A 25,046-nucleotide genomic window follows, 5' to 3' on the forward strand; every position below is an offset into this window, starting at 1 on the left:
TTTGAGTGAGAATAATATATGCCATAACTTGTAAGACTGTTAGATATGTATGATTACAGTTAAAAGTACTAAGATTCTGTATTATAAAGAAGGTAGAGACCATTGTAGGAAATGTTGTTGACTTAGTGTTTTAGTTATACATGTTAAATACTTTGAGTAACAATTAAAATGTTACAGCACAATGTATGTCATCCAAAATACTAAAGGAAAAGGGGAATATAGAAAAGTCAATTAATTAAAACAGTCAGGAAATAAATGCATCAAAGGAAAAATAGTATGGTTAAGTGTTGGGTGTACAATTCCTCTTGGGTCTCTCATGTTTTTTTGCACATCTTTTGAGCAAAACCACTGACTCTATTTGTTCCAAAGTATATTTTCAAGGGTTCTTGTATAGATAACAGCTTTGAACAATAGAGATTATGTCCCTCTTCAGAGCAAAGACTAGGTTCGTTTATTGTCTGATGTAATATAAATAATGTTTTCCTCTGGCAAAGGTCAGGTAGGGTTACTGCCCAGTATAAAATGTACTTCCTAAGGTCAGGATTTCTCTCCTGTAACACAGCTCAGGGTATGTGCAGATGTCGCGTGGCTCTCTTCATGATGTCCTGTGAAAATTGAGTTCTGGGAATTGGTGCAAATGATGATACTCTGGCAACTGCTATTGTTGTGAGTGAGAAAATCCTTTGTCTCTGACCAAAGAAACTTGTATCTTCTTCCAGCATACATGAAACTGTAACAGGTTTGCAAGTAGGGTAAAATCTCAGACCCTTCACAGTTCTTGACAGGAAGTAGAAAGAGTAAAGCAAGTTGACAGGAATAAATTCAATCATATAAGTAATTAGAATAAATGTGGACAGTGTGTGTGTGTGTATAGTCATTTTACCAGAAACCTGCTTAAAACATGGGGTGGCGGGGAGGAATTTCAGAGTAAAGGCAAGCACTAATTAAAAAATAAATAAAAATTTAAGGTAATAAAACATTATCGGGGTAAAGGGGACCATTGTGTAGATGTTAAAATCAACTATTTAATAGGAAGATTAAAGAAAATCTGAATTTGTGTGTACCTATCAATATAGCCTCAGATATACTGTAGCAAAAATGGACAAAATCACATGGTATTATTGACAGATCCATCGATCCAATATGATTTTCTATTAATAAAGATAAAGAAGATTTGATCAATACAAATAAGCTTAAAGAACATATTTAGAACCACATACTCAATAATTAGAGAATGTGTGTTCTTTGCAAGAACACATGGAACATTTGCAAAATACATGTTACAACATATTACAAAAATAAATCCACAAAGGAAGTTTCAACAAATGCTAAGGAAATCATATTACACACAGTGTTTTCCAATAATACAATAAATTATAAATTGATAGCAAAATGCTAACAAAATTAATACAATTCAAATATGTGTAGGTTTTTATTTATTTATTTATTTTAATTTTAATTTTTTTTTTTTTCTTTTTTGAGACGGAGTCTCACTCTGTCACCCAGGCTGGAGTACAGTGGTGCAGTGTAGGCTCACTGCAAGCTCCGCCTCCCGGGTTCACACCATTCTCCTGCCTCAGCCTCCTGAGTAGCTGGGACTACAGGCGCCCACCACTACGTCCGGCTAATTTTTTGTATTTTTAGTAGAGAAGGGGTTTCACCGTGTTAGTCAGGGTGGTCTCCATCTCCTGACCTCGTGATGCACCCGCATCAGCCTCCCAAAGTGCTGGGATCACAGGCGTGAGCCACTGTGCCGGGCCAAATATGTCTAGGTTAATGAAAAAATTAAAATAGAAGGTAGAAATATTTAGAACTGAATGTAAGCAAAAACATCACAGATAAATAATGTATAGGATGAAACTCAAATGCTACTTAACTGAGAAATTTATAATCCCAAATGCAAGAAAAAAGTTAAAATTAATGGACTGTGAATCTGACTCAAAAGTAATAAAGCAATCATAAACTCAAAGGAATTCACTGGAAAAACTCTTTCCTGTCGTTCTCTTCAATTCAGCAGGGGAGGATAAGGAAATATGTATTGCCTTCAGGCCCTGCCTATTTATCCAATCCAGGGAAACTTTCATTTAGTTAGATAGTCTGATGATTTGCATCCCATCGACTTCCTGGTCTACTCTCAACTGATCAGAGTCTGTCAGGATAGCTGTGACCTACATAGCACCAATAATTTACAGAAGGGTTCTTTACTTCTTTTATGTTAATACATGCTACCCTATTCAATTAATGTAACAGGTGTGTCATTAGGTTTAGATGTTTCTGAAAAGGAAGGTGTGTGACATGAACATACAGAGGGGAACAGCATACACTGGGGCTTATCAGAGGGTGATGAGTGGGAGGAGAGAATTAGAAAAAATAACTAGTGGGTACTAGGCTTAATGCCTGGGTGATGAAATAATCTGTACAACGAAGCTCCATGACACAAATTTACCTATATAACAGACCTGCACAAATACCCCTGAACTTAGAAGTTGTTGGTTTTTTGGTTTTTTTTTTTTTTTTAAAGGCTGGGCGCGATGGCTCACCCCTGTAATCCCAGCACTTTGGGAGGCCGAAGTGGGTGGATCACAAGGTCAGGAGTTCGAGACCAGACTGGCCAACATGGTAAAACCCCATCTCTATTAAAAATACAAAAATTAGCTGGGCGTGGTGGCAGGCACCTGTAATCCCAACTACTCAGGAGGCTGAGGCAGGAGAATCTTTTGAACCCAGAAGGCAGAGGTTGTAGTGAGCTGAGATTGTGCCATTGCACTCCAGCCTGGGTGACCGGGTGAGATTCCATCTAAAAAAAAAAAAAGAGGATGTGTGTGTGGCTGGGATACGTTCCTGTTTTATTCAATTTAAGACTATCCATTGCTCAGTATAAAATATTGCTCAGTATAAAATATGTTCTGACAGAGCTAGTTCAGGAAACAATCTGAATGAGTATTTAAGTGCATAGGATCCATAAAGTTCTCAGCAGCTCAAACCTGCTGACGTAATCAAAAGCCAGTGACTGTTGTAAAATGGCTTACATAGCTATTGTTTTTTTTCAATTAGGTGAGACTAAATGTAGTCCTGGACAGTAATAAAATAGTGTTATGTAAAGATTGCCTTTTCCTCATGGGGGATATTGGATTGAGAGATTTGAAGTTTTTTCAGGAATAATCTGTCATAGGATTTTAGAAGTATTCTCAACAAACTAATGGGTTTCTAACTCCAGGATTGCCCCTTATATAAATAAAATAATGTTTTAATCCATTCCTAGGTAATTATATCTGATGAATAAAAAAGTGTAAATAGTTTCACAGACATTGTCCACCACTGGTAAGACAGGACTTAAGCTGAGTGCCAAAGGTTCTCCTGAGCATCTTATTATGGGAGATGACCAATCTCTGTAAAGAATTAAGTTGTTGGATCACAAGAGAATTTGAAGAGTTGCAAAACAAAAGGTGAAAAACAGATGGAAGGGAGCTGTAAAATAGAGCTTTCTGAAGTGGCCATCAGAATTGGTGCTTCACAGTTTGCAGACTGAGTTCCTGCTTTTGAATAAAGTGGTTGAATCTACTTTCTTTTCATTCCTAAGAACTATACCTAAACCTATTTTACTCTTTTTCTGTCCTAGTAGAAGTCATTCCATCAGAAGAAACTACTTATAAATCTATTGTGTCCATCCAAATTGAGTATAAAATTGTTTATTTTGTACTTCAGTTTTAGATAATGATTTCTGTGTAAGGTGGAACTTCCTACAGAATTAAGTACTAATTTGTAGGGCAGTAGCTAGGAAAACGATGGACTAGTCAGGGGTCCTTTGTTCTGGTTCTAAAACTATCAATAGTTAACTTTGTAAGTTTGTGCTAAAAGTAATAAAACATAACTATTTTAGGATTTTTATCTATAAACCAAGACATTCAAAACTCTTCCAGATTTATAATTCCATAATTCAAATATAAGCTTCACTAGAGTGGAAAGAATTCTGTAATTGTTTATAAGTGTCTGGGAGGGCCAGGGAATATGTGCTGAGAATTTTGGATTTGGATTTGTCTTTGAATGACATGCTTTATTGGTCACTAGCTTTGTTCTTTAATATGATCTCATTTATATAATTTATAAATTTATATAAAAGTAATTTGGTTTACATTGATTTATTGGAACAGACTATATTTGGGCATTAATTAGATTAGATTCATTAGGGAATTGTTAAAAACTGATAGCTACTCTGATTATACTATAACCTCATCTAGAGCTATTACTAATGAATTCCTAATCTGTTTCTACTGGATTCACATTTTTTAAAATCCCAGTTATATTCAATTCTAGAATAAGAACATGTAAAAATGAATTAATAGGGTGGCAGGATAAGTCTAGGTTTCAAATCAGGCAGACCTGCATTCAAAGCCTAGGTCTGCTAGTTTCTAGCTATATAAACTTCATAAATTACTTATCTTCCTCTTGCCTCAGTTTCCTACTTGTATATTTGCTTCATGATGAGTGTTTTGTTAACTTACATTTTTTTCCATGACCATTGTCAGGTCAGATATTTCCCATTGATATTTTACCTTCAATTTTGAAATTATTTTATGTATAGACAAAGACACTAGTTCACAGCCACTGCATGTGAAAATAACTCTGAATTCCAGGATAATTTATGTGCAAGGACACTGAGGGATGAAAATAAAGGAAGAAAGAGAAAAAAAAAAATATTTTATTTCATGAACTTCTGTCCTCTTTGGATTAATATCAACTTTCAGAGAATCACTCTAATGGTAGTTAGAACTTACTATATATAAAAATGTTGTGTTACTATTTGTCTCCACTGTTAGAAACTAAACTTGACGAGGGAAGAATTTGTGCCAAGTATGTAGTAGGTATCTGATAAATGAATATGCTTGTTTGTGTTAATGAGTTAGAAAATAAACTTTATAATGTTGAATATTTTGTTTCTTAGTTGTTACAAGAAACAGCCTGCAGAAGGAAGCCTATAACAAAACAGTATCAAGGACTTGAGAGATTCTTTATTTTTGATACAAATGAAAGACTCAACTTACTTCCTTCTCATCGTTTACAATGCAACAATTCCAGTACTAGGATTACATTTGCAGGTAAAGTTCTAGCACATTTTTCTAAAACAGTCTGTTCTCATCTTAGGAAACACTGGGCAGTTCTGTTCAATGGATACAATCATTTTCTTCTTGCCTAAAATTATTGACCTTGTATTAGTTGCTATATATTTACATTTAAGGTTACTATCAGAATGTGAGAAGCTATGACTTATAACGAAACTAGGAAAGATTATTTTTAGCATTTAGAAGTGTAGTTATTTTAGACCTTTTAGTGTTGCTACAAAGGAATAACCAAGGCTAGATAATTTATAAATAAAAGAAGTTTATTTGGCTCAGAGTTCTGCAAGGCATGTAAGTAGTATGTGCCACCATCTGGTTGGTGTTTTACATTACTGCCAATAGTGCACAAAAGTTCTGACTATTACGCATTCTTGTCAATACTTGTTCTTTTCTTTTTTTGGCAGGGGCAGGGGAGAGTAGTCATCCTCACAGGTCTGAGGTGGTATAATATTGTAGCTTAGATTTGCATTTTCCTCGTGATCAGTAATGTTAAGCATCTTTTCATGTGCTTATTAAGTCATTTGTATATACTCTTTGGAGAAATGTCTATTCAATTACTTAGCTCATATTTTAATTGGATTATTGGTTTTTTCGTTGTTGAGTTATAGGAGTTCCTTATTATATTCTGGATACTACCTCTTAATAAGATATATTATTTGTAACTATTTCCTCCCATTCTGTGGATTGCCTTTTCACTCTGTTGACAGTGTCTTTTGATGTACCTTTTTCCAATTTTTATAAAGTCCAATTTGCCTATTTTTGTGGTTGCTCTTGCCTGTTCCTTCAATGTCATATTTAATAATTCATTTCCAAAGCCAATGTCATGGGTCTATACTTCTAAGGTATTTGTAGTTTCAGGTTTTACATTTAGGTCTTTGATTGATTTGAGTTTATTTTTGTACATGGTATTAAAAGTCCAGATTCATTATTTTGCATATGGATATCAAGTTTTCCAGCACCATTTGTTGAAAAGACCTTTCTTTCCCCCATTGAATGGTCTAGGCACCCTTGTCAAAAATTATTTGGCTAAGAGAGTAGATTTTAAGTTTTCTCACCACACACACACAAAAATTATTAGTGAGTTGAGATATATGTTAACTAACTTGATTTAGCAATTCCACAATATGTACATATTTCAAAATAGGTTTTATACCATAAGTATAGTTTTTTTCAAATAATTGTAATTGGATCATATATGTGAGGATGTATTTCTGGGTTGTTTACTGCATTTCATTGGTCTATATGTCTGTCTTTGTACCAGTATCACACTGTTTTGATTACAGTATCTTTGTAATAAGTTTTGAAATCAGCAAGTGTGAGTCTTCCAGCTTTGCTCCTGTTTTTAATATTGTTTTGGCTATTCAGGGTCCCTGGTGATTGCATGTGAATTTTATGATGGTTTTTTTTTTTTTTTTTTCTATGAAAAACATCATTGAGTTTATGATAGGGATTATATTGAATATGTAGATCACTTTGGGTAACATTGGCACCTTAGCACTATTGACTCCTCCAGTTCATGAACATAAGATATGTTTCCCTTTATGTGTGTCTTCTTTAGTTTCTTTTGGCAATGTTTTATAGTTTTCATTGCATAAGTCTTTCCCCTCTTTGGTTATGTTGATTTCTAAGTTTGTTTCTTTTTGATGCTATTGTGAATGGAATTGTTCCTTTAATTTCCTTTTCAGATTGTTCATTGTTAGCATATAGAAATACAATTGGTATTTGCCTATTGACTTTGTATCTACTACTTTGCTGATTTCATTTATTTTAACATACTTTCGTGTAATCTTTAGTGTCTTCTACATATATGATCACATCATCTGTGAACAAAGATAATTTTACTTCCTCCTTTCTAATTCAAATGTCTTTTATTTCTTTTTCTTTTCTGTTCTGGCTACTTATATTGAATAGAAGTAGCAAAAGCAGGCCGGGCGGTGTGGCTCAAGCCTGTAATCCCAGCACTTTGGGAGGCCGAGACGGGCGGATCACAAGGTCAGGAGATCGAGACCATCCTGGCTAACACGGTGAAACCCCGTCTCTACTAAAAAATACAAAAAACTAGCCGGGCGAGGTGGCGGGCGCCTGTAGTCCCAGCTACTCGGGAGGCTGAGGCAGGAGAATGGCGTGAACCCGGGAGGCGGAGCTTGCAATGAGCTGAGATCCGGCCACTGCACTCCAGCGCGGGCGGCAAGACTCCGTCTCAAAAAAAAAAAAAAAAAAAAAAAAAAAAAAGAAGTAGCAAAAGCAGTCATCCTTGCCTTGCTCTAGATCTTAGGAATTTTTCTTTTTTTCACCATTGAGTTTCATGTTTGCTGTGGTTTATTAACATATTACTTTTATTATGTAGAGGTATTTCCCTTTTATTCCTAGTTTGTTAGGTGTTCTTATCATAAAAGTGTGTTGGATTTTGTCAAATGCTTTTTCTGCACAAATTGGGATGCTTATGTGTTTTTTTTTTTCTTTCACTCTATAAATGTGGTATATTACATTGATGGATTTTCATATGCTGAACTATCCTTACATTTCGGAAATAAATGTTATTTGATCATGATGTATAACCCTTTTCAATATGCTGCTGAATTTGGTTTGTTAGCACTTTGAAGATTTTTACATCACTGATTATAAATGATATTGTTCTGATGTTTTCTTTACTTGTAGTGTCTTTGTTTGGCATTAGTATTAGTGTATGTATAGACTCGTAGTTTGAGTTGGTGTCCCTCCTCTTCAATCTTTTGGAAAAGTTTGAGGACTGGCGTTATTTCTTCAAATGTGTGATAGAACTCATCAGTGATGCAATTAGGTCCAGGACTTTTCTTTATTGGCAAATTCTTTCTTACAGATTTAATCTCCTTACTAGTTATATATATTCCAATTTTTTGTTTCTTCATGTTTTTTTTTTTTTTTTTTTTTTTTTTTTTAAATTTTACTTTAAGTTCTGGAGTACATGTGCAGAAGATGCAGGTTTGTTACATAGGTATACATGTGCCATGGTGGTTTGCTGCACCCATCAACCCATCACTATATTAGGTATTTCTCCTAATGCTATCCCTCGCTTATCCCACCATGCCCTGACAGGCCCCACTGTGATGTGTCCATGTGTTCTCATTGTTCAATCCCACTTATGAGTGAGAACATGTGGTGTTTGGTTTTCTGTTCTTGTGATATTTGCTGAGAATGATGGTTTCCAGTGTCATCCACGTCCCTGCAAAGGACATGAACTCATTCTCTTTTATGGCTGCATAGCATTCCATGGTGTAAATGTACCACATTTTCTTTATCTAGTCTATCACTGATGGGCATTTGGGTTGGTTCCAAGTCTGCTATTGTGAACAGTGCTGCAACAAACATATGTGTGGATGTGTCTTTATAATAGAATGATTTATAATCCTTTGGGTATATACCCAGTAATGGAATTGCTGGGTCAAATGGCATTTCTAGTTCTAGATCCTTGAGGAGTTACCACACTGTTTTCCACAATGGTTGAACTAATTTACACTCCCACCAACAGTGTAAAAGAGCTATTTCTCCACATCCTCTCCAACATCTGTTGTTTCCTGAATTTTTAATGATCACCATTCTAACTGGTGTATGATGGTATCTCACTGTGGTTTTGATTGGTATTTCTCTAATGACCGGTGATAAACTTTTTGTTTGTTTGCTTGTTTGTTGGCTGCATAAATGTCTTCTTTTGAGAAATGTCTGTTCATATCCTTTGCCCACTTTTTGATGGGGTTGTTTTTTTTTTCTTGTAAATTTGTTTAAGTTCCTTTTAGATTCTGAATATTAGCCATTTGTCTAATGGATGGATTGAAAAATTTTTCTCCCATTCTGTAGGTTGCTTGTTCACTCTGGTGATAGCTTCTTTGCTGTACAGAAGCTCTTTAGCTTAATTAGATCCCATTTGTCTATTTTGGCTTTTGTTGCCATTGCTTTTGGTGTTTTAGTCATGAAGCCTTGCCCATGCCTATGTCCTGAATGGTATTGCCAGGTTTTCTTCTAGGGTTTTTACAGCTTTTGCTCTTTAAGCCATCTTGAGTTCATTTTTGTATAAGGTGTAAGGAAGGGGTCCAGTTTCAATTTTATGCCTATTGCTAGCCAGTTTTCCCAACACCATTTATTAAATAGGGAATCCTTTCCTTTACTTGTTTTTGCCAGGTTTGTCAAAAATCAGATGGTTGTAGATGTATGGTATAATTTCTGAGGCCTCTGTTCTATTCCATTGGTCTATGTATCTGTTTTGGTACCAGTACAATGCTGTTTTGGGTTACTGTGGCCTTGTATTATAGTTTGAAGTGAGGTAGTGTGATGCCTCCAGCTTTGTTCTTTTTGCTTAGGATTGTCTTGGCCATGTGGGCTCTTTTTTGGTTCCATATGATATTTAAAGTAGTTTTTTTTCCAATTCTGTGAAGAAGTCAATGGTAGCTTGATGGGGACAGGATTGAAAATAAAAATTACTTTCAGCAGTGTGGCCATTTTCATGATATTGGTTCTTCCTATCCATGAGCATGGTATGTTTTTCCATTTGTTTGTGTCCTCTCTTGTTTCCTTGAGCAGTGGTTTGTAGTTCTCCTTGAAGAGGTTCTTCACATCCCTTGTAAGTTGTATTCCTAGGTATTTTATTCTCTTTGTAGTAATTATGAATGGGAGTTCACTCATTATTTGGCTCTGTGTTTGTCTGTTAGGGGTGTATAGGAAAGCTTGTGATCTTTGCACAATGATTTTGTATCCTGAGACTTTGCTGAAGTTGCTCATCAGCTTAAGCAGGTTTGGGCTGAGACAATGGGGTTTTCAATCATGTCATCTGCAGACAATTTGACTTCCTCTTTTCCTAATTGAATACTCTATTTCTTTCTCTTGCCTGATCACCCTGGCCGGAACTTCCGATACTATGTTGGATAGGAGTGGTGAGGGAGGGCATCCTTGTCTTGTGCCAATTTTCAAAGGGAATGCTTCCAAGTATTGCCCATTCTGTATGATATTGGCTGTGGGTTTGTCATAAATATCTCTTATTATTTTGAGATATGTTCCATCAATATCAAGTTTTATTGAGAGTTTTTAGCATGAAGTGCTGTTGAATTTTATTGAAGGCCTTTTCTGCATCTATTGAAATAATCATATGGTTTTTGTCATTGGTTCTCTTTATGTGATGGATTACATTTATTGATTTGCATGTGTTGAACCAGCCTTGCAGCCCAGGGATGAAGCCGAGTTGATCGTGGTGGATAAACTTTTTGATGTGCTGCTGGATTGGGTATGTGAGTATTTTATTGAGGATTTTCGCATAGATGTTCTTCAGGGATATTGGTCTGAAATTTTCTTTGTTAGTTGTGTCTCTGTCAGGTTCTGGTATCAGGATGATGCTGGCCTCATAAAAATAGGTCAGGGAGAAGTCCCTCTTTTTCTATTTTTTGGAATCATTTCAGAAGGAATGGTACTAGCTCCTCTTTGTACCTCTGGTAGAATTCTGCTGTAAATACATCTGGTCCTGGACTTTTTTCGGTTGGTAGGCTATTAATTGCTGCCTCAATTTCAGAACTTGTTTTTGGTCTCTTTAGGGATTCGACTTCTTCCTGGTTTAATCTTGGGAGGGTGTAAGTGTCCAGGAATTTATCCATTTCTTCTAGATTTTCTAGTTTATTTGCATAGAGGTGTTTATAGTATTCTCTGATGGCAGTTTGTATTTCTGTGGGATCAGTGGTGATACCCCTTTATCATTTTTTATTGCATCTATATGATTCTTCTCTCTTTTCTTCTTTATTAGTCTGGCTAGTGGTCTATCTACTTTGTTGATCTTTTCAAATAAACAGCTCCCAGATTCATTGGTTTTCTGAAGGGTTTTTCATGTCTCTATCTCCTTCAGTTCTGCTCTGATCTTAGTTATTTCTTGTCTTCTGCTAGCTTTTGAATTTGTTTGCTCTTGCTTTTCTAGTTCTTTTAATTGTGATGCTAGCGTGTCCATTTTAGATCTTTCCAGCTTTCTCTTGTGGGCATTTGGTGCTGTATATTTCCCTCTACACACTGCTTTAAATGTGTCCCAGAGATTCTGGTACACTGTGTCTTTGTTCTCATTGGTTTCAAAGAACATCTTCATTTCTGCCTTCATTTTGTTATTTACCCAGTAGTCATTCAGGATCAGATTGTTCAGTTTTCATGTAGTTGTGCTGTTTTGAGTGAATTTCTTAATACTGAGTTCTAACTTGATTGCACTATGGTCTGAGAGACTGTTTGTTATGCTTTCCATTATTTTGCATTTGCTGAGGAGTGTTTTATTTCCAATTATGTGGTCAATTTTAGAATAAGTGTGATGTGGTGTTGAGAATAATGTATATTCCATTGATTTGGGGTGGAGAGTTCTGTAGATGTCTATTAGGTCTACTTGGTCCAGAGCTGAGTTCAAGTCCTGGATATCCTTGTTAATTTTCTGTCTCGTTGATCTCTCTAAAATTGACAGTGGGGTGTTAAAATCTCCCACTATTATTGTGTAGCAGTCTGCATCTCTTTGTAGTCTCCAATAACTTGCTTTATGAATCTGGGTGCGCTTGTATTGGGTGCATATATATTTAGGATAGTTAGCTCTTCTTGTTGCATTGATCCCCTTACCATTATGTAATGGTGTTCTTTGTCTCTTTTGATCTTTGTTGGTTTAAAGTCTGTTTTATCAGAGACTAGGATTGTAACCCCTGCTTATTTTCTGCTTTCCATTTGGTTGGTAACATTTCCTCCATTCTTTTATTTGGAGCCTATGTGTGTCTTTGCACATGAAATGAAGTTCCTGAATACAGCATACTGATGGGTCTTGACTCTTTATCCAGTTTGTAAGTCTGTGTCTTTTAATTGGAATATTTAGCCCATTTACATTTAAGGTTAATATTGTTATGTGTGAATTTGATCCTGCTGTTATTATGCTATCTGTTTATTTTGCCCATTCGTTGATGCAGTTTCTTCATAGCATCAAAAGTCTTTACAATTTGGTAGGTTTTTGCAGTGGCTGGTACTGTTTGTTTCTTTCTATGTTTAGTGCTTCCCTCAGAAGCTCTTGTAAGGCCGGCCTGGTGGCAAATCTCTCAGCATTTGCTTGTCTGTAAATGGTTGTATTTCTCTTTTGCTTATGAAGCTTACTTTGGCTGGATGTGAAATTCTGGGTTGAAAATTCTTTTCTTTAAGAATGTTGAATATTGATCCTGACTCTCTTCTGGCTTGTAGGGTTTCTGTCAAGAGATCTGCAATTAGTCTGATGGGCCTCCCTTTGTGGGTAACCCCACCTTTCTCTCTGGCTGCCCTTAACATTTTTTCCTTCATTTAAACCTTGGTGAATCTGATGATTATGTGGTCATGGGGTTGCTCTTTTCAAGGAATATCTTTGTGGTGTTCTCTGTATTTGCTGAATTTGAATGTTGGCCTCTCTTGGCAGGCTGGGGAAGTTCTCCTGGATAATATCCTGAAGAGTGTTTCTCAAGTTGGTTCCATTCTCCCTGTCACTTTCAGGTACACCAATCAAATGTAGGTTTGGGCTTTTTACATAGTCCCATATTTCTTGGAGGCTTTGTTCATTTCTTTTCGCTCTTTTCTCTAACCTTGTCTTCTCGCTTTATTTCATTGACTTGATCTTTAATCTCTGATATCCTTTCTTCCACTTGATCTATTCGGCTACTGTGTATGCTTCATGAAGTTCTTGTGCTGTGTTTTTCAGCTCCAGCAGGTTATTTATGTTCTTCTCTATTTATTCTAGTTAGCAATTCTACTAACTTTTTTTCAGAGTTCTTAGCTTCCTTGCATTGGGTTAGAACATGCTCCTTTAGCTGGGATATTATTACCCACCTTCTGAAACCTACATCTGTTAATCCATCAAACTCATTCTCCATCCAGTTTTGTTCCCTTGGTGGCGAGGAGTTGTGATCCTTTGGAGGAGAGGAGGCATTCAGGTTTTGGAATTTTCAGCCCTTTTGCACTTGTTTCTCCCCATCTTCGTGGATTTATCTACCTTTGGTCTTTGAAGTCGGTGACCTTCAGATGGGGTCTCTGAGTGGATGTTCTTTTTGTTGATGGTGATACTATTCCATTCTGTTTGTTAGTTTTCCTTCTAACAGTTCAGCCCCTCTGCTGCAGGTCTGTTGGAGTTTGCTGGAGGTCCACTCCAGACCCTGTTTGCCTGGGTATCACCAGTGGAGGCTGCAGAACAGCAAAGATTGCTGCCTGTTCCTTTCTCTGGAAGCTTCATCCCACAGGGGCACCCACCAGATGCCAGCCAGAGCTCTCCTGTAAGAGGTGTCTGTCATCCTCTACTGGGAGTTGTCTACCAGTCAGGATACAGTTGAGGAGCAGTCTGTCCCTTATCAGAGCTCAAACACTATGCTGGGAGATCTGCTGCTCTCTTCAGAGCTGCCAGGCAGGGACGTTTAAATCTGCTGAAGCTGTGCCTACAACCGCCCCTTCCCCCAGGTGCTCTATCCCAGGGAGATGGAGGTTTTATCTGTAAGTCTCTGACTGGGGCTGCTGCCTTTTTTTTTCCAGAGAGGGAAACTTGAGAAGGCAATCTGGCCGCAGTGGCCTTGCTGAGCTGCCACGGGCTCCGCCCAGTTTGAACTTCCTAGCGGCTTTGTTTACACTGTGAGGGTAAAACTGCCTACTCAAGCCTTAGCAATGGCAGACACCTCTCCCCTCACCACGCTCGAGCATCCCAGGTCATGCTCAGACTGCTATGCTGGCCATGAGACTTTCTAGCCAGTGGATCTTAGCTTGCTGGGCTCCATGGGGGTGGGACCTGATGAGCCAGATCACTTGGCTCCCTGGCTTCAGCCCCCTTTCCAGAGGAGTGAATGGTTCTGTCTCGCTGGTGTTCCAGGTGTCACTGGGGTATGAGAATTAAACTCCTGTGGCTAACTTGGTGTCTGCTCAAGTGGCCGCCCAGTTTTGTGCTGGAAACTCAGGTCATTCGTGATGTAGACACTGGAAGGGATCTCCTGGTCTGAGAGTTGTGATGACCATGGGAAAAGCGCAGTATCAGAGCCAGAGTGCACGGTACAGTCCCTAATTTCTTCCCTTGACTAGGAGAGAGAGTTCCCCAACCCCTTGCCTTCCCAGATGAGGTGACACCATGCCCTGTTTCAGCTTGCCCTCCTTGGGCTGCACCCACTGTCCAACCAGACCCAATGAGATGAACCAGTCCCAGTGAGAGGTACCTCAGTTGGAAATGCAGAAAACCCACCTTCTGTGTCAGTATCACTGGGAGCTACAGACTGGAGCTATTCTTATTTGACTATCTTCTCTTCATGATTTTTTGGTTTCCATTTTGAAAGCTAGATCTTGATGACATCTATATTCTTAGTCATCTTATGTATTCAAATGTGTTTATTCATGTAGAAACAATAATACTTTATGTTGCATTGTTATATACTTTTTTATTTATTTATTTAGTTTTTGAGATGGAGTTTCGCTCTCTTGTTGCCCAGTCTGGAGTTCAATGGCATGATCTCGGCTCACTGCATCCTCCACCTGCTGGGTTCAAGTCATTCTCCTACCTCAGCCTCCCAAGTAGCTGCGACTACAGGCACACACCACCATGCCTGGCTCATTTTTGTATCTTTAGTAGAGACAAGGTTTCACCATGTTGTCCAGGCTGCTCTGAAACTCCTGACCTCAGGTGATCCACCCACTTCGGCCTCCCAAAGTGCTGGGATTATGGGTGTAAGCCACCACACCCAGTCTATACTTTTTAAATTTTTTAAATTAAAATATTTTAATTTAATGATTTTTATTTTGTAATAAGATTTTGTATTTCATAATATATATCACTGTTATAAATATTCTTTATTCAGTTAAATATTGTCCAGTAAGACATAAATACGAAACTAATAAAATTGATTTTCTTCTTTTTAAACTTTATATTATCTTATTATTTTTCAATTTCAGAAGACAGAGAATGGATTCCAGACCATAGCTTAAGTGAACATGCTGATAATGCAATTGTCTTGGGTGTTCTGCAGGGTGCTCAGAGTCCATCATCAAGTAGAAAACAGCAAAAGATGGGTAACATTGACTGAAAGGCAGCGGTGCCATGTTGGCAGCTTACTTTCTTTAGTAGTTAGCTTTATTAGCAGTTTATTAGGCACCTGAAATTTAGTTTTTGAAGTTCTGTAATTTAAATTCATTCATTTTAACTAAATGTCCTCGACTTTTCTTCCAAAACCAAAGCACAAAAATAAGTGTACTCATTTTTCCAAAGACATGAATTATCATCTTAGTTATTTTCTATAACAATGTATTAGGAAATAATATTTGCAAAGTGTAGTTAAGAGTATGGCATATTTTGAACAATCCTTATGAAATACGTACTCAGTTTCATTACTCACTCAGGAAGCAGTATGTTTATACCAGATTTTGCATACTCTTTACCTATATTATGATCAGACAGAACCATATGTGAAATGATTTACTTAGGTTAAGATGCTTATTGCTGGGATTGAGAAAGCTTAGTTCTAAATATAATTCTGTATGTACTGACCCTGGAATCTTCATTTCAGTTCATTAACTCTATTCTCTAAACAAAGTAATTATAAGATTTTCCATAGAATAATTCTTTTGACACACTGAATGTCTATTTTAATACTTTCCTAATGAGTTTATACAGAGTATATGACATCATTAAAATCACTAGTATTATTAGAACATTACTGTTATCCCATTATACCAGCTGTAATGGGTTTGCTTTATGCCAAAGTAGGAAGTTGTAGTATATAACTAATGAATTCAGGTAATTCAGTATATATATTGAGGATATTAGCACTTGGCTTGGCCCTGAGGATAAAAGAGATACATAAGTAATATTCCCTGATCTTATTAAGCTCACAGTTCAGGAGGAATAGTTGAGAAAGTGGGCTATTTGCGTTGGTTTAAAGGCTATCTTCAAGGCAGAAATTTAATTGCATATGATTTGTCTCTCTATCTAAGATTTATTATATCTCTCTTGCCCTAAAATCTATGATTAAAACTCTCTGGCTAGCTTAGATCCTTTCCATATGTATTTATGTTGAGAATCTGTCAGATATAAAACTTTTTAGGGAGAAAACAATGTATTTATGGGTTTTTTTGGCTCTATAATTAGATGCCTATTTTTACATCAAAGTCTATGTCAACTTCAAAAATTCGTATTGCTTCCCTCTGAGACAATCAGAACAAACTGTTATAAGTCACTGTATATTGATGAAAACAAATTCATATACATGCTGTGAGAAATTTATTACAAAGACAAATCTACAAATCAGTAGTCAAATGCTTTTAAGTATCAATTTGGACAGATCAGTCAAAATCAATAATTTGCTATACAAAACATTTTTTGGCTGGGCATGGTGGCTCACACCTGCACTTTGAGAGGCTGAAGCAGGCGGATTATGAGGTCAGGAGATCGAGACCATCCTGGCTAACGCAGTGAAACCCCATTTCTACTAAAAAATACAAAAAATTAGCTGGGCGTGAGGCGGGTGCCTGTGGTCCCAGCTACTCAGGAGGCTGAGGCGGGATAATTGCTTGAACCCGGGAAGCAGAGCTTGCAACAAGCCAAGATCATGCCACAGCACTCCAGCCTGGGAGACAGAACGAGACTTCTCAAAAAAAAAAAAAAAAAATTTGTTGAAGCACTACTGCCAGACACTGGTTATACAAAACAAAGTCTTATCTCTATTGCTCAAGAGCTTAGAGTCCAGTATAAAGTTTCTCAGAAGTCAGTATGAGTGTAATAACCTGGGAAACCTCTTGCAATGCAGATTTCTGGATCTGACTCTTAGGGATTCTGATTAATTAAGGCTGAGATAATGCCTAGGAAATTGCATTTATTTTTTGAACAACAACAGCTCCTTGTATACTAATATAGACAGTCTGAATACCTTATTTTGAGAAAAGTGTTATAAATTTTTTGATATATATAAAATGTGTGTGTGAATATGTAAACTATACCACATGTAAGTTTTATAAAAAGAGCTATGAGTAATTTACTTTTGGGCATTAATAGGTAATTAATGATAATATGTCCTATTAGCTATAATAGTTAGATATATAAGCAGGGTATTTTTTTAGAAATGGGGATGATAAAATAATGACCTTGCTATTGAAAAGTGTAGATTGGCAAGATATTAGAGACTAGGTAACATTCAGTTAAGTCTTTAAAGTTACAATATTTACCAGTCAGAGAAGTTAGGAAATGGCTTTCTAAACAAGGATAGTGGCCTAAAATAAACTAAAAATTTCCTGGCTCTGTCACAAATTATAGAAATCTTGTATGCCAGCATATAATGGAATTCCCATTTCCATAAAAATTAAAAACCTGTGAATGTAAAGACATCATACTATGTGTGTTTAGCAGCAAGTTCATTCATTCTTCCCATCCCTGCCACAACTTAATCTTCCTCCACCCCATCTTCCTGCCTCTGGAAATGGCAACTCTATCCAAGCATCGATTAAGTCTGAAATTTGGGAGTCATCTTGCCTCTCAGTGCATCCTATTTATCTTTAGATTCTGCTGATTTCAGCTCTAAAACCAAGCCCAATTCTAATCACTTTTACCTTCACTATTCAAGATTAGTCCAAATCATTTGTCTGTAATCTCTCATTTGTCTCCTATTTTCACTTTTACTTCTCCCAAAACCATGTTGCTATAATTCATTTCCATTATATGCTACTATTTATAGTCAGTGAGTTGAGTTGTTTATACTCATAACAGTATTGATATTTACAGCTTATAGGAAGTGAATCATACTTTCCATAAATATAAACCATATATTGTATCATGCCATTCTATTGCCTAAAGCATTCCATGGATTCCTATAGAAAGTAGAAAAAACTGTGCCTTACCATGTATCACAGAGCAACACCTTGGTTGGCTACCCATGTCTCCTAACTGCATCTTCTCCTACACTGTAGCCACATTTGCTTCCTTTCTGTTCTTAAGCTACTCTCTTACTTACTTCTTAGCCTTAGAATTAGATCTTATCTCTTAGATGCTCTCTTGGAGCATTTCTTAGATGCTCTGAAATTTCCCTCTCCATTCTCTCACTCTTCATATGATTGGTTCTTTTCCATTATTCAGCCTCAGTCCAGATGCTACCTCCATAGAGAGGCCTTCCGACACCACCCTATCTAGTGCTGGTCTTTTGAGTCCCTCTATCACATTTACCTTCTTTTATCTTTCTTGTAAAAGCTATCACTATTTAACATCATCTTATTAGCTTTTTTCCTGCTCTCTCTTACCCTTGGTTGGAAAGAAATCAAGAACTAGCCTGTCCTGTTTGTTGGTGTATCTTCAGTAATAGAACAGGGCCTGGCCTATTGTAAGTGCTCAGTAAGTGCTTTCCAATTAGCAGAGTAGGCTAGTAGAACTGTGTGTTATTTTGGAGTGCAACTTGAGGGTAGAGGCAATGTCTTACTCACTTTTGAATACCCAGATCCTGACACAGTGCCTGGCAGTTTTAGGAGGTGATGAATAATTTTATAATTGAATTTGATTGAGTATTAATTCACAAGTTCTCAGAGTTGGAAGAAATTTAAGATATTGTACTATCCAGTTCCTGAATTTTGTATTTCACATGTCATAAGCTGATTTCTAATTCTATAGGATAACACAATAGCATTCTTAGCTACCTAGTTTAATATTCTTTCCACTTAACCATTCTGTGAAATCAAATTTCTATATGTTTTGAGAAATGTATTTTCTAAGAATTCTTTTTATGTATAAATTCTCAGCAGTTGATATAGTGGAATAAGAATGTCAATAGACAATAGTGTTTTGCAAACTTTATTTAAGATCAAAATACTGGGTCTTTTGATAAGAATATTATTTGTTATTAAAATACTACCTAAAATCATGTTGCTATAGTTACATTTTATCTAATTCTAATGTTGTATTTAGAATAGCAATAACGGTTATCATCATATTAAATAGTATTCAGTGAATTACTCCTATTTTTTATATCCTTACCAGTAATATTATACCCATTCATATAATTTGAAGACACTATTGAATTTTATCTTCCCAATAGTTGGCTTAGTTTATTAGTAATCATAGAGCATATATTCTTTAGTTAACACCAAGGAAATTTAATTTTGTTACATTTAGAATATAACTGATCAGTGCTAATCAATAATTTCTTATGATTACATTGACAGTGATGGTGCATGTTACTCCAGAAGTAACTTCTTACGCTTTTAATCTACAAACTGAGATTTTTTTTTAAATTATGGAATGATCCCCTCAATCATGGCATTTTTAATTAGTGCCAGTATTAATGTTGTCTTATATCTTAAACTTAACAGCAACATTATACTCTTATATATTAAGCATTAGAAAGAATGATATATTGACTTAAAAGAGCAATAACAAAATCAGTAATCAAATCGGGGCCTCTTCTATCTCTTTCTGTCTTTCAGTTACTTTAAATTACACTTTGAGCGTATTTCCAGTAAGAAAGATGGTCTGTTTCTCTGCTGTGTGCTAAACATAAGTCTGACCTGTCCTTTATGTACTTTTTCTCAATGGGGATCAATTACATTTAAATACTGTGACAACCAAATGTTCTTGTAAGTGTTTGTACTCTTCCAGATTTTCTGAAGGGCATCTACATTATATTAAATATTTCTTTCTTCATTTCTGTGAATTGGCAGAAGTACAGTCCTTACTCATAACATTTTCCTTTGGTTTGTTTTTTTTTTTTAAAGTAAGAGTTGTAAATTCCTTTAAATTTTACCTTGACTGAGACATACCATTGTACAGATACTAAAATGTGGTTTACCCCATAGAGTAGAACTTTTGGTTTATATTGTGAATTATTGTTACACTCACTGACTTGTGCGGCTACTGTTACTGCCCCTACTATTGCTTCCTTATGTAGACGTGGAGAGTTTGGTTCTTGATTGCTATAAATATGGTTCTTTACATATTATAGATAAAAGAGGAAATCATTTCTAACTTATAGTCATAAAAATAAAAAAAATAACTCCCAGGGATAATTATATATATATATGTTTTTAACACTTAGGCATATTTTAGCCTGTTATTTTTCTCTGAGCACAAATAGACACAAAGGATCAGTCTTATTTTAACTTATTCATAATTTTATTTCAAAAAAAATTATTTTAAAAATTGATTTCTGAAATTTTCATTAAAGTTGATACCCTTTGAAACTTACCTTGGTCAATTTTAATTGTTTAAATAATTATATACTGTATTCAGAGTCTTCTGAAGTATTAGACACATTTGAAGTAGATTTTTTTTTTTTTTTTAAGTTAAAAAAAGATAAACTCCACTTTGGTAGGCCGAGGCAGGCAGATCATGAGGTCTGGAGATCAAGACCATCCTGGCCAACATGGTGAAACCCTGTCTTTACAAAAAATACAAAAATTAGCTGGGTGTGGTGGCACGTGCTTGTAATCCCAGCTTGGTAGGCTGAGGCAGGAGAATCGATTGAATCTGAGAGGCAAAGGTTGCAGTGAGCTGAGATCGCGCCACTGCACTCCAGCCTAGTGACAGAGCAAGACTGCGTCTCAACCAAAAAAAAAAAAAAAAGAAAAACCACACACACAACAACAACAACAACTCAATGGTCATTAAATACTTAATACATCATGACCGCCCGTAGTCACTTTTTTGAATTTTATATTTTTCGCTGAGTCGCTAGAATGAAAACAATGTTCTATGGCATAAGTTCCATCAAATTAGGGTTTTTATGATAATGACAATTGCACATTAACTCACCTAATAGTTTTACAAAGCCAATTTGTGTTAAGGGAGTGCAAAGTTATCTTATAATATAATTATGTTTACTATAAATATATTTATCTAAATCAGAACAATAATTTATTACATTAAAGCATTTACCTGCCCTATGAATTTTTAAATATGTACCTTGAAAACTCTCTTGGCCTTATTAAGTAATATTTTGTGAGAAGTACTAAATTAGAAATTAGTTATGTTGTGTTAGTATAAGATTTGAAGAGATTTTTTTTCCTACTGTGAAAGAAGCAAACATGTTGAAGAAACCAGCTCAGTCGACTTTCAAAATAGATCACGACAAAGTAGTGACTGTCCTAGTGGAACAACGTAATAACCTGACAGAGATGGGTGCTTCTGGAACTTTTCCAGAAGAGAGTGAGCTCATCCTTCGGAAAATTAGAGATGTGATCTCAATTTCTTTAAAGCCTATGTTTTTCCAAATATTCATATAGATTTTGTAAATTAGTCTCTTTTGTTGCCATATTTTTAAATGTAAGAATAAATTACAGATCATCAAGTAAAATTGGTTCACTAGGAGGTGGCACCATGCTTTTTCTAAGAGTTTTTTTTCTTGCAAGGTATAGTGTGGTATTGTCCTGGAATTGAAGACACATGTCGTAAGTGCTTGGCTTTGGAATACATTATAAAATTGTGTGTTGTTTCTTTATGAAGTTGACTTAGTTTATAGATATTTTCCTTTGTGAATATTAAAATTAGTTTGTTTTTCTCTGAATGTAGGATAATTAGGAAAAAAATACACAGAAGTGTTCTTTATGACATTGGAAAAGTAATTTGAGATTAAGAGAATGTGGTTAGCTAGAAAGGGTGATAGTCAAAGTTAATTTTTCATAAACTCTGTTACATGAACTTAACTTCTCTGTGTGCAGGGACCTGGTAACTTGTATCTTTAACTACTCATTCAAATTTTTAAAAGTTGATTTAAAAACTTTTTATTTTTAATTTTAGATCGGAAATCACAGAGACCTTCAACAGCAAATTTTCCACTTTCCAACTCTGTTAAAGAAAGCTCCAGCTGCCTTTCATCCTCTCCTCATCGATCAAGAAGTGTAGCTGCTCTATCATTGTCTACAGCAGCTTCTGAAATTTCAGAAATTGAATATATTGATATTACTGACCAGAATGAGCTTTCCTTAGATGACACTACTGATCAATGTACCTTAGACAGTTTGGAAAAAGAATTACAAGTGCTGAGAACTCTTGCAGGTAATGCTATTTTTTTCAGTTTCAATAATGCTAATTAACTCTACCTCAGCCTGATTCTTCATGTCTTGCGCTAACAAAACAAGCCAGCAAACGAGAAAGCTTTTCGTTTTCTTCTTTAACCATCAACCACTGTGTCTGTTTTCCTGGAAATCCCCTGATATCTCTCTGAATATGTTTAAAAATGTGTGGATGCCCAGCCACACCAAAGATGGTCCCCATAGCCTATAAAACACAGCTAAATTGTGGAATGAATAATTTCATGTGCACAGAAAAAAATCTTTTTTTCTCCTTTCTGCAAACCCACTATAGGATTAATCTTTATAGCTTTATGTAAGCCAGTGTTCAACATCCTTATTGGAAAACTGAGCCATTAGATCTTTTAAAGCAGTGCTTTTCAAACTTAAATGTTTATACAGATCTTTCAGGGGATCTTGTTACAATGTAAATTCCGATTGAGTATGTCAGGTAAGGTGAGATTCTGCATATCTAACACGTACCCAGGTGATGCCAGTGGTGCTAGTTGACAAACCATATCTTGAAAAATTATGCCTGTGCCTTTTATTTCCAACTTCAGTGGGCATAGTCTAGCAATATAGTGACCATATTCTTGAACATGTAAAGTTCTGGCTCAGTAGCAAAACATCAGTGGAATTAATCTTTTATTTGCATCATAAAGGAACTCACACAGTTTGAAAGAAGCCAGCTGCAGATCCAAGAGGCAGGCTAGAAAATTCTTTGGTCCTATATATTCCATACTTGCTTTTCCCTTGTTCTCCTGTTAGTGGTCTCCTCCTTTATTGATCTTAGAATAATGACTGCTATTTCTCTATAAATTATACATCTTTGTTTTGAAAAAATTAAAGCAATACAAAAATACAAAAAAAAAAGAAATAAAAACTCACCACAAATTCTAACTACTCTTAAAATAACTGTTATTAACATTTAGTGAGAATCATTTTAAACATCACTGTTTATGTAAGTATACATATAAGAATATAAACTTAGTAGAATGAACAGATTGAAGGAACGTGATAAAAATTTTACAGAAATAGGTCTATGCACTCCATAATATATTTTAAGTATACATTTAACCAACTTAATAAAAGGAAAAATAAAAATAAAATTAAAATTAATCATACATTTCAGATAAATGTTTTTCCACCACAAAAATATTAAGTTGAACTTGTTATAAATGAATTTCTGATGCTGCAAGAGAAACAGCACTTGAATATAAATTTAGTTTCCTCAGTAAGGCAATTTACTTTTGCAAAAGGGTGCCACTCCTATCAATCAAGATCACAAGTGCACACCAAACAAAGGATACCGGGGGTTTTTATATCCCTAACACGATCCCTATTTCTGTGTTCTTCTCCCATGGGCTGGGGTCAGACTGCACAATCTGAGCTGATCTGATTGGCTACTTGTAAATATTTTTCTAAATATGGAAGGGAGGAGGACGTAAGGTACAGTGATGGAGCATGTGAGATATGCAGTTTCAAGGAAACAATGAGTACAGGTAACCAAGGGAACAGATGTGAGTTATTGATTAGAACTCATGGGAAGGAGGTAGGCTGTTTACAGTAACTGTTGGCAAGGAGAAACAAGAAAGTTGAGTGGGAGAACAAAGGGTAAGGAAGTTAACAGGCTAAAGCTTTTGAAGGGAAACTCAGAAAGATTCATTGTCTCTTACAATTCCTCCCTTTAAAATTTTTATAATCCCTTCTCTTCAGACCTTGTTAACATGTCCTGGCTTTGCTGTTCAACTTGGTCTTCTAAAAGGAAAGGCTTATCTGATTAGGGTGGAGGAACACGAAGGGAGGTTTTAGTGAGTCTTGTCTTTATAAGCCTTTATACCAGCCCACGGATGCATGGTATGATGCAACACCCAACAAGAACAAGCACACCTATCATGACTGCAAGAGAAGTGAAGATTGGGGCCATGACTCCTTTCCATTTACCAAACCATTTTTCTAGCCATCCTGAAAGAAGGCTATCAATTCCAGAATTTTTAACTAGTTCATTGGACAAAGCAGTCAGTCTCTGTAAGGCCTTTGTTATGCTTCTGTCGGAGGCAGTATTGTTTGGGATAAAGGTGCAATTTTGGGTTTTGATCATAATACAAACTCCACCTTTTTCAGCTAACATCATGTCTAGGGACATTCTATTTTCCCAAACCATTTGGCTAGTAGGTCCTAATTGCTCAACTATTCCTTTGACAGCATCTCTAGTGTAATTAATAAATCATTGCTGGTTATAGTAGATATAATTAATCCAATCTACATTTTTATTAATAGTTACCCATGGAAATAATGATTCAAATCCAGCAGCTATTTGATCTTGGGCTTTGAACCTATCAGGTACCCCCGTGGGACTCCAATTGCGTCTAAATAAACTTCAGAGTCAAAAGACCTATAAAGGGCTTCTCTTATTTTATGGCTTTGTGTTTTTTCTTTTCCTGGTTGATGAAATGCCAGGGTGAAAGGGATAGCCAATTGGACAAAAGCGCAAGTACTGCTCCAGTTACCTGACAGAGTGTCCAGTAAGGGTCCACCACAACACCACCATACATCTGCTTGAGGATGACTAAGGGGAGACTGATGAGTAAGCTCTTGGAAAGGCTTAAGATCACTGCATCCCGCTAAGCTTCCAAGGAACAGTAAATTCTCCCTCTGTTATGAGAGAAACGAGGTGAAATTGACATCAGAAGATGAAAGCTGAATGGCCCTCAGGGGCTGACCCACAGGGTGTTGGATTTTGGGATATAGCAGAGAGAGAGGTTGCCATGATTTGTTGCCCCAAGCCATGGAATCTTGGAAGAGAGCCACCATGCAACCCATGCCCAGTCAACTGGGAGACCATCTGAGTGGAAAGGGGATGATCTGGGCCTCTGGACGGCTGAGTGCACAAGCACAACAATTGCTTTTATTTAATGTGAGACAGAATATTTG

At 36.2% G+C, this 25,046-nt stretch overlaps 1 protein-coding gene across 1 annotated transcript in view; it reads left to right on the forward strand.

Moving 5' to 3' along the window:
- ZBBX (zinc finger B-box domain containing) overlaps window positions 1-25,046 on the forward strand; it is a 141,367-nt gene that overhangs the window by 82,460 nt on the left and 33,861 nt on the right. Inside the window, exons 18-20 of the mRNA XM_023213527.1 lie at window positions 4,943-5,096; window positions 15,027-15,143; window positions 21,841-22,098. Of these exons, the coding sequence (XP_023069295.1) occupies window positions 4,943-5,096; window positions 15,027-15,143; window positions 21,841-22,098 (529 nt within the window). The remainder of the gene's footprint in view (window positions 1-4,942; window positions 5,097-15,026; window positions 15,144-21,840; window positions 22,099-25,046) is intronic.

The sequence above is a fragment of the Piliocolobus tephrosceles genome, chromosome 2 (genome assembly GCF_002776525.5).
Source record: "Piliocolobus tephrosceles isolate RC106 chromosome 2, ASM277652v3, whole genome shotgun sequence".
NCBI lineage: Eukaryota > Metazoa > Chordata > Mammalia > Primates > Cercopithecidae > Piliocolobus > Piliocolobus tephrosceles.